The 15763-nt window shown below is 49.7% G+C and overlaps 2 protein-coding genes across 3 annotated transcripts in view; both read right to left on the bottom strand.

Moving 5' to 3' along the window:
* Nucleotides 1–1296: 1296 nt before the first annotated feature.
* Nucleotides 1297–5867, bottom strand: CUNH2orf72 (chromosome unknown C2orf72 homolog). Of its 2 annotated transcripts, none has more exons than XM_057427298.1 (3): nucleotides 5283–5867; nucleotides 2179–2295; nucleotides 1297–1672 (listed from the first exon to the last, which is right to left on the bottom strand). In XM_057427298.1, the coding sequence occupies exons 1-3, from the start codon at nucleotides 5800–5802 to the stop codon at nucleotides 1581–1583; spliced, it is 729 nt and encodes a 242-aa protein (XP_057283281.1). In that variant the 5' UTR covers nucleotides 5803–5867; the 3' UTR covers nucleotides 1297–1580. The 2 variants fall into 2 exon arrangements, with proteins under 2 accessions (XP_057283281.1, XP_057283282.1); XM_057427299.1 differs by having other exon boundaries at nucleotides 2179–2292.
* Nucleotides 5868–11608: 5741 nt separating this feature from the next.
* Nucleotides 11609–15763, bottom strand: part of RPL35A (ribosomal protein L35a) — a 150833-nt gene continuing 146678 nt past the window's right edge. Inside the window, exons 2-5 of the mRNA XM_057427117.1 lie at nucleotides 15218–15260; nucleotides 13967–14119; nucleotides 12811–12955; nucleotides 11609–11928 (exon numbers count right to left, since the gene is read on the bottom strand). Coding sequence (XP_057283100.1) covers nucleotides 11905–11928; nucleotides 12811–12955; nucleotides 13967–14119; nucleotides 15218–15228 — 333 coding nt within the window. The 5' untranslated portion in view covers nucleotides 15229–15260 and the 3' untranslated portion in view covers nucleotides 11609–11904. The remainder of the gene's footprint in view (nucleotides 11929–12810; nucleotides 12956–13966; nucleotides 14120–15217; nucleotides 15261–15763) is intronic.

Here is a 15763-nt window from a genome sequence, read left to right as displayed (position 1 = left end):
CCACACAGGAAAGTGTTTCTGCTGTGAAGAGATGTGACACACACTTCTCCAAATGCTTGGCATCCACCTGCCCCTTCCCACCACCTTATGGCAGCAACAGCATGTTACAGCTGCATTTCAGGTGAAGCTTTCCTAGGTAGACCAAACTTTCCTATGTAACCAATCCTAACTGTCACAACACATTCAAACAAGCAGCATGATAATGCAGAGACTTGCTGAGCACACCTGGAAATGCTCCCCATCTCTCCCACTCGACGCTACCAACATGTTCCAGGCACCCTTCATTGCTCTCTCCCAGCCAAAAGGGCAAAGCAGCACCATGACTAAAGGGACCAACTGTAAACGCAAGAGCTGCTAAGCTCTGCTCCAGCATCATCATCGTAGCACCAGAGAGGTAGGTAGGCACTGCTGTCCCCATCCTACTGGTGAGGAAACTGACGCACAGAAAAATGGTTTATTGAAAAATGTTGATGATCATGGTGATAGGCAGAGCTGGGTACAAAACCCATCCCCTGCTCCAGGTAGAGCTAGGGAGATGCCAAAGGCACACAGCTGGCCAGGGCTGGCAGGACTGCAGACACTTCAGTTGCCACTGTGAAAGAAGGACCCAGAGAGAGAACAGACATGTAATGAGAACGTACTGATGTAATTCAGCAGCTAACTCAGAAGAGAGGTAGGCAAGAGGTGACAGGCTGAAGTTTCTGGTCTGAGCTAATTGCAACTCCAAAAGGACAGCTAGCCCCAAACAAAACCCAGAGTTTGTGCTAAAATTATACAAGATGTGTTTTATGTTGCATTTAAGTAAGAACAAAAAAGGTATTCTTAGCATTATAGTAATACTCCTCATAAACCAAGGATTTGTAATTAATTGCGTTGCCCCACAGGCTACAAGCAGCCTTTTGGAACAACTTAAATAGATTATTTTTCTATTTTTATATTTATTTATGAAGCAGCCAGTTTCTTGTGCTTCAGGCCACTTCCAAGACCTGCTACCACATGGCTGTGGAGATGTCCAAAGTAAGATGCGCCTCTCCCATAACCCCATCAAGCATCAGTCACACCTTAGTGTCCATCTGCCACCCACTCCAACCCAGGCAAACCATCAGTCAGTCTGTGAGCACCAAGCACAAGCCAGAGGGATGGATCCTGCTTCCAAATCACACTTTGCTCCATCTGCCCTTACTATCAGGATCTTCTGAGTTATTCTTACTGCCCAGTGGGCTGTTACTGCATTCTTCGTATTATACAGTCACATTCAAGCCTCTTCTATAGCCATTGCAAGTCTCCACACCACCATGCTATTTGTCTTCTTTTTTTTTTTTTTTTTCCTGATCAGAGAAAGGGTGGGAACTTCCAGCAGCAGCTCCAGGCATCCCCTGGCAGCACGTGTTGGCTCTCTGGCATACACATCAGGCTGTTGGGAGCTACAAAAGACCCTGGGAGTTAAGCTGAGCAGCTTCTCTCATTAGCGGTGGGTCCTCAGAGGAGAAGGTGAGTGGGCATGCACTAGCTTCTCCTCCCACTGCTCCAAATCCACTGGGCAGATCAAGGACATGGACTATGTTAAGCACGCAGCAGTTCTAAGTGCCTGTGCCTCCAGCAGCTTCTTCGTAGTTTCCATTGGGGGACAGGCTGGTTAGAGCCACTTCTTCTTCAGGGTCCTGCAGATCATCTGCAAAGAGCAGAGTGAGGTCAAGGGAGATCTAAATGGGAAACCTTTATTAAGGCAAAATGCAACTTAAGATGAAAAGAACACATGGGACAAAGCCATTGATATATACTCACAACCTACACACAGCTGATTTTTTTCATAACTGATTTTCATTTTGGTTTACAAACTCCACATTGCTTCCACAAATGGGTTATCTATGAGCAAAGGAGCTCACTGCCCAGCTCCCTGGCAGTGCTGTCAGGGGTGTAGTTGGGCACTGGACCTCACGTGATTCATTTAGACACACAAAAGGCCAGAAAACAGGGAGATGGCAACATAGCAGCCACATGTGCACAAGTTGTCTTCAGTTTCTGGCCAAACTACAGCCAGGAAAGAGACATCAGCTGCAGACCTGGAAATAGTTTCAGGAGGCCACCAGCAACAGGTTTGGCCAATCAGGACAACCAAGGAGTCAGTGAGGAACCTGACAGTCACAGCAGGAGTACAAGTGAGGGAGCTGCACATACCTTCATGAATGTTGTTTGCAGCTTTTGCGTTGTGATCTTTTCTCCAACTCCTCCGGCTCCAAGAAACGCACCGCAGGAAGGATGGGAGCCTCCACCTCTCCCTGTCTTTCACCTCTTCTGGATAAATGAGAGAAGATGAGTTCAGACCAACAGCAGGTCAGCCCTACTGCTTCTCCACCTCCCTGGTGCAGACTCACCACATCTCCCCTCGTCAAGCCCAATGCTTCATGGAAAAAGCGGGTGCACTCCACAGAGCCCACCCCTAGAAAGCAGCTGCTGGCAATCCTTATTTCAGGCAGACATATCTCTGCTACCATCGAAATCTGTCCCCAGAGTCAGTTTCTACCTTGCTACGTCACTTACAAAACCATCCTGAATGCAGCAGCCCAGAGCAAAAACCTGGCAGGAGCTCAGCAGGCACACAGTGGGGACTGGCACAGTTAGGGCACTCCTGCATAAGGAAGTTTTTCTTTTGTATTATCACACACCTTTTGCCACATCAGCCTATTCACTGCTCCCTGCTTTATTAAGCAATTCCTCCCTTCTAGGAAGACCTACTGAACAAGCAGACTTGCAACACACTGAAAGCTACTGCTGTAACTGCTTGCAAAATGCAAAGAGCATGTAGCCTCCATCGATGTATTTATTCTGGAGGACAATGAAGATCACAAGTTACTACAGGCTTTCAAGCCATTACAGTAAAACACTGCACCAGGTCTCCAACAGCAGCAGTTTCCATTGAAATATGATAGGAGCCTTTCACCTCCTAATCAGACAACAAATTATAAACCACTTCAGTGTCCTTCAGCTTATCAAACCGTTGCGACATGAGAGGGTTCACAGTGGCAGTCTTTCCTGCCAGTCAATAAACCAAAACCTCCAGCTGTAAAGACATCCTCTCCTCACAGTGTATGGGGACTCTGGCCACCATTGAAACATGGCAGAAGAGCAGCCCAATACACTCCTGCTTAGACCCAAGAGATACAGGAACCCCACTGCCATTCCTGTCCCAGATCCACTGCATAAATGACAGTGTCCAGGACATTCCCAGCACAGGGAGGAGGGCTGCAGCTTCAGAGCAACTGTCTTAGGCAGAGCTGAGCAGCAGTGTGGGTAGAAGAGTAAGCTAGGCTGAAATAAAACAGGCATAAGCACAGGTACACGGAGCCTTACATTCTATACACCTAGCAGCATCCTTATCCAGATGCATCTGAATAAGCCCTTTTTTCAGCTTAGCACAAGCCCCTTTGAAAGTCAAGAGGGAAAAAAGACAAGCTCAGCACTGACTGAGGACATCCTTAAGGTGGCATCCCTAGAACCTGCCTTGCAGGGTGCTCTGGAGCCCACGCCTATCTCTTCCACAGTCCTCCCTCACATTACATTAAATATATTATTCCCCTTGTGCCTTGCTTGTGGGGAAAGCCACGGGTGGAAAGAGAGCAGGCTGCAATGAAGCTGGTGCCTGGCACTGCCAGGTCCCCACCTCCCTGGAGGCCACATTTGAGATCCCTCTGGCCATATGGAGATTTTAGAAGTTAGGGCTCACAGGGGCATGGAAAGAAGCTACCCTTGCCTAAGGTTGAACCCTAAAGCTGATGAGTGTCCTCATTACACATGCAAGTCCTTAGACACTTACATGACCAGGCAGAGCATTGGCAGAGAACTAAAGCAACACACTGAGTCCTTCTACCCACCATGCTTATAAAGCACACACAAACAGGCTTCAATACCTGCTCCAGCTCCTGTTCCTCTTTCTCTACAGGTGACTGCTATGCTGCTTCCATGTCTGTCTGAAGGACAAATCCACAGCTAGCCACAAAAATACATTCTGAGCCAAGCACCAGCAATGTGCAGAGGTAGAGAAAGGTCACACATGCAGGGATGTTTTTCTGCCTCTGCAGCTGCTGTCCCAACCAGGCTGCTGTGTCCAGAAGTGAAGGGCTCACTGCTATCTGGGAGAACAACAGAAATTCTTGCAGTAGGAGCAATGTGAGGAAGACAAAAGCATGTGAAAAAAGATGGAAAGGGGATCATGCATACTTCCATAGAAAGAGTTGGCAGAAGACAACCCTGAACCCTCGCAGTGAGTCCCAACCACTTCAAAGCTACTCAACATTCAGATCCAGGATTCTGGACTGAGCAGATGGAAAGAAGCACCTGAGCTGCTGCTGACCATCCCCATGTCCCAGGCATCCTAGAGGACCTGGGCAATGTGGTGCTGCAGGCAAGTGCGAGGATTCCTTGGGGTAAAGGCGGTGAGACAGCAAAGCACCTAGAAATGATGGGGAGCAAGGGAAAACTGGGGAAAAAAAGTGAAAGAGGGAAGTAAGAAAGAGAAACAGTCCAAGACAAGCAGTGCCAAAGATTAAAGTGAACCCAGGCAAGTTTGTGTGGCTGCTATGACAGCAGAGCCTGCCCAGCTGCCCATCACCCTGAGTTTGCACACAAACATGACTCACATTTCACCCCAGGGCAAATGCTGTTCCTCAAAGCCCTGCTTAACACCAGCTTTCATCCTGCCATGCTCACCTTGCTTAAACTGACCACCACCAGATGCGAACACTTACTGTTCTTATTCATTATGTAAAGTCAGCACGAGCATCTTCCCTCCTGCAGGAAGGTCAGGACCTGCCTGCACCCTACAGCAAGGGCCACACCCCAATCCTGCATCCCCAGGAACACACATCCATAAGCATGGATGGCCCATGGTGTCACAGCCATAAGCTGCCACATCCCTGCTATCTGTGATGCCTGCTATGTGCTCTAGCGCTTCCCAACCTGCTGGGAAGTTTGTCCTCCCCAGCTGCCAGGGCTGGGAAGTCAACCAGAAAGAGACATTGGGAAGGCTCTGATCCCACCAGCATGAAAGAGAATTCACTGGGAAAAGCAGATGTGACTGGGTGGGTGGAAGATCCTATGAGGGCTGATTACATTCCAATGGGAAAAGCCAGATCCCACTGTGGGGAAGGAAGATCCCATCAGGAGTGGTAAGATCCCGTTAGGATGGGGTAGATCCCACCGGGAAATGGAACAAATCCAACTGTAAAAGGCCCTCCCCCAGTGTAAAGCCACCCGCTGTCCCCCGGCCGGTCCCCCCCAAGTACCTGAGGGGTGCTGCAGAGCGGCCCGCAGGGCGCGGCAGGCGGCGGCGCGGCAGTCGCGCAGGTCTGAGGGGCTGCCGGGGCTGTACCGGGCTGCCTGCACCGTGCCGGGCGCCGGGAAATGCCGCCGCAGCGTGGCGTCCAGCACCGCCGCGTCCTCCGCTTCCCCGCAAGGCAGGAGAACACCGACAACGGCGGGCGGCGGCTCTGGGGGCAGGCGGCCGCACACATCCCGCACCACCTCCCGCAGGCGGACCCGGGCCCCTTGGCCCCGCGCCGCCCCGCCGCGGCACAGCACCAGCAGCAGCCTCGCTCCCAGCGCCCGCCGCCCGCAGACAACCCGCCGCCGCGACTGGCAGCCCTGCCCCGGCGGAGCCTCCTCCCCCAGGAGGTCGCGGGCGAAGGCGGTCAACGTGGCTGCCGCCGGGGCCCCCTCTGCCACCTCGGCCACCAGCAGCACTGCCCGCCGGCCACCCGCCAGCTCCACCAGCGCCCGCAACTCCTGAAGCTCCTCCGCCGCCATCCCCACCGCTGCAGCGCACCCTGCCCGGTCCCGCACCGTCCCCGGGACCGCACCACCCCCGGCCCCGCCCCCCGGCTCCGCTCACCACTCCCTCGCACCCTGCATCACTCCCGGCCCCGTGCCCGGGCACCATCTCTTCACCCCCCGAGCCAAGCACCACCCGTGAATCCCCCCACACACCTCCCCGCCCCATGAGAGGCGTCCCCCAGCATCTCCGGCAGCGTCCCGGGACCGGCACAGCCCCTCCAGTGAACAGCCCGTGCTGCTGCCGGGTGGGCAGAACAGAGAGGGTACTGGAGGGGAACTGGGGCCCCCATATCTGCCACACAACCAACCTCAGAGCCCTTGCACGGGCCTCTTGCGAGGCTGGTCTTGTTTCCAATGGGGAGGTGATAAACTTCAGGCAAAAAAAGTGCTGTGGAGAGGCTGGGAAGCTGAGAGAGGGATGAGCAGAAGCTGTAGTGACTGCAAAGTGGGGTACACACAAGGCCACAATAGAGGAGCAGCTGATTGTGCAGCCCCGAGGGTATAACGTGCTCACCAGGGTATAACAGGCCTTACCCCAGGGCAGTGCTGGAGTGGCCTCCCTGGTGTCACATGTCATTACGCTGCTGCACAGCCTGGCCAGGCTACAGCACATTTGGGAAAAAATTTCACTTTGGGAAACAATTACCCCTTCACAGACCATACCCACCCCACTGGTCACAAGTTCCCCAATTTGTGCACAAGTGCACAGCTGAGCTGCAGCCCTCACCCCACACTCTGCAACTCCAAGTCCCTTCTTAAGCCAGTCTCCTTTGGCTTCCCCTCTGCAAATCTATCCCTCTCCACGCAAAACACAGTCCATAGTCACAGCCACCAGCACTGGCAGTGCTCCACAGTGACACACATATCCCATCAAAGCATATAATGCTTGCAGGAAGCTATAATCAGGGCTTGGGTGCTGGCATGTGTTACACAGCCCCAGCACAGAGAAGGGTCCATATCCCATGAGCTGGCTCTGCTAGCCAACAGTGAATGACAACCACATCAGAGCAGTGCCGACCCCTGATACTTGTGTGGTGTTGGTGTGTCTGTCATATAAACCAGGAAGCTCCAGTCTATGGTACCTGTTAAATACTTCCCCTGTGCCATATCAGAACAGGATCTACCAAACAGCTCGTCCTACCACAAGAACCCAGGAAGGGATAAACAGCTCAAAGGAGTCACCTTGGGCAGTTGCTCTTTGAGGCCATTTGGAGCCAAACCATCTCTGTGGTATAGGCAGAGTTGGCTCTAAGAGCATGGCAGGCAAAAGCAGAGCTGAAATCCATGTGCCTGCCCTGTATCAGTGGTTCCCAGCAGCACACTGGGCCACACTCATGCCACAAAGGCAGCTGAGCCAGCATGCCTGCTTCCTGCCCATACTCATGGCCACTCTTCCCCAGAGCCCTGCAGATCAGCAGGCACTACATGTGGGATGTGCCACAGGCTGGTGCTCAGGCACAGCGGAGGTGTGTCAGGTTGGGAAGATCGCTGTTTGCCACCAATTTTCATCCAGGAAAATATTTTCCCCAGCTATGACAGACAGGCTTAGCAAACACTGCCCCCCATGCCAGCATCACTGGCGCCAGACAGCACAGGCAAGGGCTTCAGAGAGACTTTCTGTCCTGGGTCCTTGCAAAAGCAACTTGCTCATTGACAACTGCTGATAAGCAAATCAGGGGGAGATAAAATAGAAGGATTAGTCTTCTCTTCCAAAGATCAGGGTCTATTGTTGCAAGAGCCTATGCTACCATGCCAGGTAGCCCTGAGAGCAGCTGTCAATATGGCAGGGCTACAAAGTCAGGCATAATTCAACAGCCAGGTCTGGTTATAGTGTTGCCCAGATTTTGTATTTATGAGGAAATTTTTTACTCATCTGTTCAGAGTCCTGCTTCTGTGGAGAAAATCCCTGGGTGTAACCAGCACTATGAGCAGCACCTGGAGGGGACAGGAGCAGGTGCTGGTCCACAGGAAGCCCTCATCTTGGGGTTTCTCTGCAGATACTCTACCCCACTACAGAATTGTGGCTGCAGACATAGACTGGATCATAAGCAAGTCACAACCAGAAAGTCTCTGGGAAAAGGAACCAGCAGCTTTGGCTGCTCCGTGCAAAGAACAAACCAAAGACAGACACTTGCTTTGGCCAGTTTGACTGCAAAAGGCCAGGTCTCTTGAAGGTTGCCCTAAGGAGGCAGGATGCCCCCTGCAAACCTCCACAAGATGACCCGCATATTTAAATTCCACATGAGCTGCCAGCACAGCCTGGTGTGTGGTGGTGCCAGCTATACCCTGCCTGATGTGCCAAGACCATTACAGCATGGGTCTCACAGGGCTCTTCTCAAGCAGTGCTGTGGCAGTGACTTGCACAGAAACCCCAAACTGCATCAGAAAGTGTGAGATTCCCCAAATTAATGAAGATTACTCCTGCAGAGGAGGTATAGAAAAAGCTTAAATTATCTTCCTAACTCAGCTCAGAAGGAACACCACTGGCTGTTTTTCTGCAGTGGCCCCAGTGTTTAAACTGCCAGCACACCCTCTGAAAACTAATATTTGGACCAGATAGAGCTGTTCTTCATGGCCACTGCAATTCTTTAGTTAATTTTTGGGTACACACATACCATTGCCAGCAGAAGCTGACTAGACTGGTGAATGTCACCCACAATACCCAAACAACCTTGTTTACATTTCTTTACTCATTAACAGAGGTAAGATCTAATAACATATACAACTTTATCTTCCTTTGTGTTACTTAAAGGGGTACAGCTCAAACAGTTCAAAGGGTGTCAGGAGCTCAGCAAGATTTGTGGTCCCTGACAAAGTGACTTCAGAGCTCTAGCAGGCATCTGAGCAAAACACAGATATATTTACAAGACTTGACACTCCTTCAAACACCTACCTGACAGTCACATTTGTAGAAAACCTCTACAAATAGTCCCAGATGAGGGTAATCACATCTCTTACATATGGCTGTTCAGAGTAAACACAGCATCTGCTCATTCTGGACTTCAGGGGAGGAGAGGATGCTTTGTTCAGAGAAATAAATTTGTCATGTGTAGTAGTATAGTGCCTTGAAGCCTAAACAAAATCAAAAGTCCATTGGATTAGGCCCCTTAAGAGATGCATTTACCAAGATTGACTTCTCTTCTGAAGAGAGTAGAAAGAGGACAGGGAAAGGATTCTCGTGCCGATTTTGATGATAGGACTGCAAAGAAGCTAAACAGGAGGGAACCTGTGAGAGCAGTTATGAGCCTCTGTGTGTAGTGATTCAGCCCAGCTTCTTAAACATTTCCATTCAGCAGCCTTGGTGCTCATGGGGGCACTTTGAACCAGCAAGGATCTGAGCTGGTGGCTAACAAGTGGTCTTTCACACACCTGTTCTCCAAACCTGCTTCCACCTACTGCTTTGGAAAAACACATCGTTAGGAGATGCTGGAAAGCAAGCTCCGGCTTTACTTGTGCATTGCTCCTGACTGCCACCAAGGGCATTGCTGTGCTACACCAGCACGTGCTGATCTCTCCACCCATGGACAGACCTTGGGCTCCACCAAACACTAGCAGAGGTCACGTCAAGAAATCCCACCTATCCCCTTGCCCTGAACATCCCAATCGCACTGATCCCCTTCTAGCCCCTGTCTCCTGTTCAGTCTTCCCATCTCCTCCACTGACCTTCTTCAAGACTCCTTTTAACCCTTCTAGCCCCTGAACTGCACGCTTTTCACCCACTGAAGTGTACCAAACCAGACACAGATCCTTCCTGTGGTGAGTTCAGTCACCACTGAATTCAAATACTGGATGGTCACTTTGCTCTGTCTCAGCAACCCACACCCAGATACCTCCAGGGATGGCTGAGACAGTCCCAATTTTGGTCTCTTGGTAGCCTGTGCTGACTCAGCTCTGGCCTGGATCCATCCAAGTCACCATACCCCTCTGAGCTCCACTGAACATAGGTTACACCCTATAAACAAATCATAGAATTATGGAATAGTTAGGATTGGAAAGGACCTTAAGATCATCCAGTTCCACCCCCCCTCCCTCCCCCCACCATGGGCAGGGGCACCTCACACTAAAGCATGTCACCCAAGACTCCTTCCATTTGGCCTTGAACACTGCCAGGGATAGAGCATTCACGACTTCTTTGGGCAACCCATTCCAGTGCCTCACCACCCTCACAGTGAAGAACCTCTTCTCTATATCTAACCTAAACTTCCCCTGTTTAAGTTTGAACCCGTTACCCCTTGTCCTGTCACTACAGTTCCTAATGAAGAGTCCCTCTCCAGCATCCTTGTAGGCGACCTTCAGATACTGGAAGGCTGCTATGAGGTCTCCATGCAGCCTTCTCTTCTCCAGGCTGAACAAGCCCCAACTTTCTCAGCCCGTCTTCATACGGGAGGTGCTCCAGCTCCCTGATCATCCTTGTGGCCTCCTCTGGACTTGCTCCAACAGCTCCATGGCCTTGTTATGTTGTGGCCCCAGAACTGTACACAGTGCTCCAAATGAGGTCTCATGAGAGCAGAGCAGAGGGGCAGGTTCACCTCCTTCACCTGCTGGTCACGCTCCTTTTGATGCAGCTCAGGATACGGTCGACTTTCTGGGCTGCAAGTGACACTGCTGGCTCATGTTAAGTTTCTCATCAACCAACAGCCCCAAGTCCTTCTCTGCAGGGTTGCTCTGAATCTCTTCTCCACTCAACCTGTAGCTGTGCCTGGGATTCCCCCAACCCAGGTGTAGAACCTTGCATTTGGCTTGGTTGAACTTCACACAGGGGAATCTCTGCTTCAGTGCCTGGAGTACCTCCTCTTTCCGGCACTGACCTTAGTGTCTGCAGGACTGTTTATCCCACATATTGTCACTCCTCCCTCCAGCTGCAATTGCTGCTGCACAGTAACTTCCCCCTCCTTCTTAAAGATGTTGGCCCAGAGACACTACCACTGTTACTGGCTTGACCTTGGCGAGCACTAGGTCCATCCTGGAGCCAGCTGGCATTTGCATTATCAGACCTAGGGGAAGCTTCTGGCAGCTTCTCACAGAAGACATTCCTGTAGCTCAGCTACTACCAAAACTTTGCCAAGCAAACCCTATACAGTAAGAAATCCCAAACCTTTCCCTGCCTCTGTTCTCCAAAATGCTGTTCTCTTCGAAAGCTGTGCCTCATTCTGCCCATCTTGGCTGTTCTCCTAAGTTTCCTTAAGTCATCATCCCTTTCTGGATGGCAAAGGGGCATAGGAAGGTATGTCTGAAGAGGAAGATGGGGACCTGGCACAGTCTGATGTAAAGAGCCTCACCACTGCCCACTCTGCACTATGATAAGGCCAACCAGGAGACCAGCAATTATTAGCACTCGGGCGCTAGAGTTGCATGATGAAAAAAGTCTTCACTGTCCCTGGCAGTGTTCAAGGCCAGGCTGGATGGGACTTTGAGCAACCTGCTCTAGTGGAAGGTGTCCCTGCCCAAGGCAGAGGGTTGGAATGAGATGATCTTTAAGGTTGCTTCCAACCCAAACCATTCTGTGATTCTATGAAAACCTATCTAAATAAACTGCACACAGCAGACACAAGGCATACATGCTGCCCACGTACATATGGCCTCACCCTCTGTGATTCTACTAGAACCATTATTTTTAGATGCAAGCTAGGACTTAGGTCTGCTAGGATTTGGTGTCCCGTCACACAGTTTTGTCTCAACAGCAGTCATCACCCAGTACACAACAGGAACAAGGAAATTTCCCTCTACTAGGTAGGCAAAGAAATACTTCTCATGTCCTAGGTAAAGTTTCTGTGTACAGTTATGGGGTTGTGAACATTTATTGTTTAGCCTTGCAAACAATTCAAATTCCAGAGACAGGTCACAGTAAAGACTGCCAGTTATTTGTCTTTAGAATGCAGTCCGGTCTGCAAGCTCCTTGCCAAGCACAGTGAATCTCCATTTCATTGTCTAGCTTAGAGTCACTATTCCATCCCTGTGCTGTGAACTCTGATACTCTACTGAAAATGAGCGAAGTCCCTCAAAACAGGTGGAGGGGACAAAACCAGAAATGTACAATAATTAAACAGATTCTCCATTTTATTTCCAATAAAAATTTTAGATCCTAGATGGATACAGCATCTGCAAAACACAAGAACAGATACAATCTTGTTAGAAATCTTGTTACTGGACTCTATCATTTTAAACACAAGTTTTGCAGTTGCAATCTGGATTCTCAATCTCTTCAACTACTATAAAAGTGACACCCTTTCCCCCATTTACACAGAAGAGGTGCAAGAATTGAAAAGTGCAACAACTAGTTCAGTGACTCGAAGTAGCACTTTGGTGACGGTACAGAGTGCCCTGGCAGTCAGGCCTTTTGCTCACAGTAAGCAAGAGTCCTCATGAGTCTAGTTTCAGGATTTAACTGTACCACTCCTCCTCCCAAGGCACAGGAGAGTCAGAACAGAAGGATGGAAGAATTGCACCCCGATACTCCTTTGACAACATCACTAGAAGAATACTGCATCAAAACTCAGTGAGGGGCCTAAAGGGACAGTCTCACTGAAGCCTTGTGGCTAAAACACCAACTGTGGAGCAGGTACTAGTGGTCATGCCAGGACAGCACCCTCTAAGTTCAAATACTGGGGAGGCAGGAGAAAACAAATCTATAAATGGGTATAAATCAGAGTAGAAGGGGGCAAAAGTACACAATCTAGGGAAAAAAAAAATCAAGATAGCTTTAGAAGGGAGCAGAGGAAGAGTCCTGGAAGCTGAAAAGCCTTTCGAGACAAGCTGAGCCAGCACACAAAACCCTTGACAATGAGACAAATACCCTCAGCACAAGAAGCCACCAATAAACCCCTCCTAGCTCCAAAAGGAGCATTTACCAAAGAGCCATGCTGAATGCACAACAGCAACAGAACAAAACCATAGTTCAAGTTTTCCCTCATATTAAGTGGGATGAAAAGGCTCCCTGAAATCTGCTACTAAATATCTTGTTGCTGAAATAAATCCACTTACCACTCGGATTCTGTGTCCAATGGCCTTGGCAGGAAGGTTGGAGCGGAACTTGGCACGAACCATGCCACTGTTCCCATGGGCGCGGGTTACCTTCCCCCAGATCACTCGTGTCCTGTTAGGTTTCCCACCGGGGGTTACGGTGTTGCTAAGGAAAGAGGAAAAGCTCTGCTGAGCAGGCCAGCCACAGCGCCCTATTGGGCTCTGCAGTGACAGGGCAGACAATGTGGCCTTGTTAATGCACTTCGGTAACTTTATTCCACAATCATTTTTAAGCAGACCGCATGTCACTTTTATTTGCCTGTGAAATTTCCCAAGCCTGGGAATTTCACTATCCTTTCCAAACAGCTACATACTGCAGCTTGTAATCTATCAGAAGCTCCACTGGAGAACTATTAAGTTACGAAGCTTAAGAATTTGTAAAATGCTGATGCCAATAATATGATCAAACCAAAAAATCAAGAGTTTTCCAAAGAAAATGCAACATCTTATTTGTACTATTTACCCAGACACACCAAAGGCAGGAGAGGCCTAAGCCATTGGAATAGACTGCAAAAAACTGGTTTAAAGAAGCCATACGCCATCTTGGAAATGATGGTGGTCAGGTTAACACTTCAATAAATTTTATTCAAAGCAATTCTGAACTCCCATATCTGAACTCCAAAAAATACACTCCCAAGAAAAAAATAAGTGGAAAATATTAAGTAACTGTTCTTAAAGGCTTCCACCAATGCTAGCACAGCAGTGACAGTACTCTGATATGGGCACACAAATGCCATGATACAAATTCCTCCAGGTCTCACAAAATAATTCTGCCATTTAATTAACTCAAGAGCTCACAGCACCCACCTCCAACTCACCTCACTTCAATCTACTTCATCAACCCACCTTCAGCATTTGCCAATCTCAAGCAAAATTTGTTTTTCATAATTCCATTATCTGAATTAAGCCAGTCAAAGCAAAAACAACTCCAGACATTAAGAACAAAACCAACTCAGGAAACTGCTCTACACAGTACTCCATGAACACTACTGATAAACTGAACCCAATTTATTTTTGTTCTGACAAAAACTCTGTAAGCAGACTGCTCACATGCTGGCATTTCCAAAAGCTGATACAGGAGCTAGCTAAATTAGCATAACAATAAAAAGCAACTTACTTTTTAGCTTTGTATACATAGGCACATCTCTTGCCCAAGTAGAAGTCTGTCTCCTGACGGGCATAAACACCTTCAATTTTCAGCAGGGCAGTGTGCTCCCGCTGGTTTCGGAGGCCACGTTTGTAGCCAGCAAAGATGGCCTTGCACCACAGCCTAGAGACATTGAAAGCATTTGCAAATTAGAATTCACACCGAAGTATCAAATACAAAAATAAATCGCGTGCTGTTTCAGCAGAAGCTATTTCTACAGCAATAAAAATTCAGCCAAGGAAAAGCCCCACTACTTTTACATATTACTGCAGATCCCTACATTCAGTCAAGAGAGAAAAGCCAAGTAACTCAGACACAAAGTATTTCTGAAAAGTCTGTATCTTTCTGCTTGTTACAAATTTCTGGCACTGCAGGCTGCATATTAAACCCATAGTGCTTCAACATCAGTAGGTGTTATGTTTTCAAATGTCTACAAACACTCTGTGGTGAGTAAACTTCTTCTCTATACACCACAAACTGTGCTTCCTGTGTTGCAATAACTGCTGTAGAAAATAGTAACTGCTGCTAATTTGTAGTCTCAAAGGACTTAACTGCAGCTTATCAGGACAGCTCCACATGCTCTGGACCAGTGACATTACACAAACTCCTCAGCAATTCTTCATGACAAAGATGTGTCTGTACTGTGCAGGTAAAGCAATTACAAGGCTCATTCCACACATCATGTATGCAGTGTGACTGTCTCAACTGCGTCCAGCAACTGTCCCATAACACAGTAGTAGTAAACCAAGCTACCTAGTTCGACCTCCTACACATGCATGAGAGATGAACTCTACAGATAAATATTAAGACAAAAACTTATGATTCAGACTCAATCCCTACATCCATAGCAAGTAGCGCAGTTATGCAAGGAAGCAATATGCCAAAGCCTCCACTGTACACTGCCGGGTTACAAACGCTGTGCTAACAAAGCCACCATTAATACTACACATCTACTGTCAGGCCAGGAAAGCGTGGCAGAACATATGAGCAGCTACAACTATATACGAACTACTACAGCTAGTTTAAGGCAGAGACTTCAAAACAGGGAAGCACAACCGTGGGTGTTCAAGAGAGCTCAGCAGGATACTGGGCAGAAGAGCTGCCGCAGGAAAACGGATTCTTGCCCACAGCTTTAACACGCTCAGAAATGCTCACTCTGCAAGACTTGTCAGAAGCACAGTGTACAGCGAGCCAAAAGCCATCTGGGGGTAGGTAACTCACCTCCCGGTCATGGTGTCCTCCTGAAGCCCTGGTCCCAGCAGGCCTAGAAACGACACACAAGCCATGAGCCTTCCAGGCCGCTAGCTCTCTCCTGCCGAGCGAGCGGGAGCTGCCGCAGGCCCGGTCCGGGGTCAGAACATTCCGGCAGCCGGGAGCCACCCAGAACAAAGCGACAAGGGCTGCCAGAGCACCCAGTTCGGGCTCCGCTTCGCGAAGGAGTTAAGGAGACCCCTCCGCTTCCCCACAGAAGGGGACGTTCCAGTCGCCCCAGCCCGTATCAGCTACGAGCCCCAAACGTACGGCCGGGACCATCCGCCGCACATCGCCGCCATCCCGCCCTCTACCCGCTCCGCACGGCGCCAGCCTCAACACCCCAGGAATGCCGCGCCCGCCGGCGGTGCCATGGCGGGGCCACCTCCCTCCCGCCCTTCACCCCGCGCCGCCACTCATCAACTCACCCCCACGGCGACGAACCAATATGGCGGCAAAAGAGAGAGCTGCCGCGCTGCCTTCCGGGATGTGGGCTGGGAAGGACCCTCTTCGAGC

The sequence above is a fragment of the Pezoporus wallicus genome, unplaced genomic scaffold (genome assembly GCF_028554395.1).
Source record: "Pezoporus wallicus isolate ANWC-B61680 ecotype Strahan unplaced genomic scaffold, APGP_CSIRO_Pwel_v1 scaffold_7107, whole genome shotgun sequence".
NCBI classification, from domain to species: Eukaryota; Metazoa; Chordata; class Aves; order Psittaciformes; family Psittacidae; genus Pezoporus; species Pezoporus wallicus.
This window is presented reverse-complemented; position numbering and strand designations above follow the sequence as displayed.

Excerpts from the sequence above, each read along its gene's own strand:
- CUNH2orf72 (XM_057427298.1), bottom strand. The coding sequence starts at position 5,802 with ATGGCGGCGGAGGAGCTTCAGGAGTTGCGGGCGCTGGTGGAGCTGGCG. Across the intron at positions 2,296-5,282 it reads CGCTCTGCAGCACCCCTCAG|AAGAGGTGAAAGACAGGGAG; the intron begins GTACTTGGGGGG and ends TCATTTATCCAG. Across the intron at positions 1,673-2,178 it reads TGCAAACAACATTCATGAAG|ATGATCTGCAGGACCCTGAA; the intron begins GTATGTGCAGCT and ends TGCTCTTTGCAG.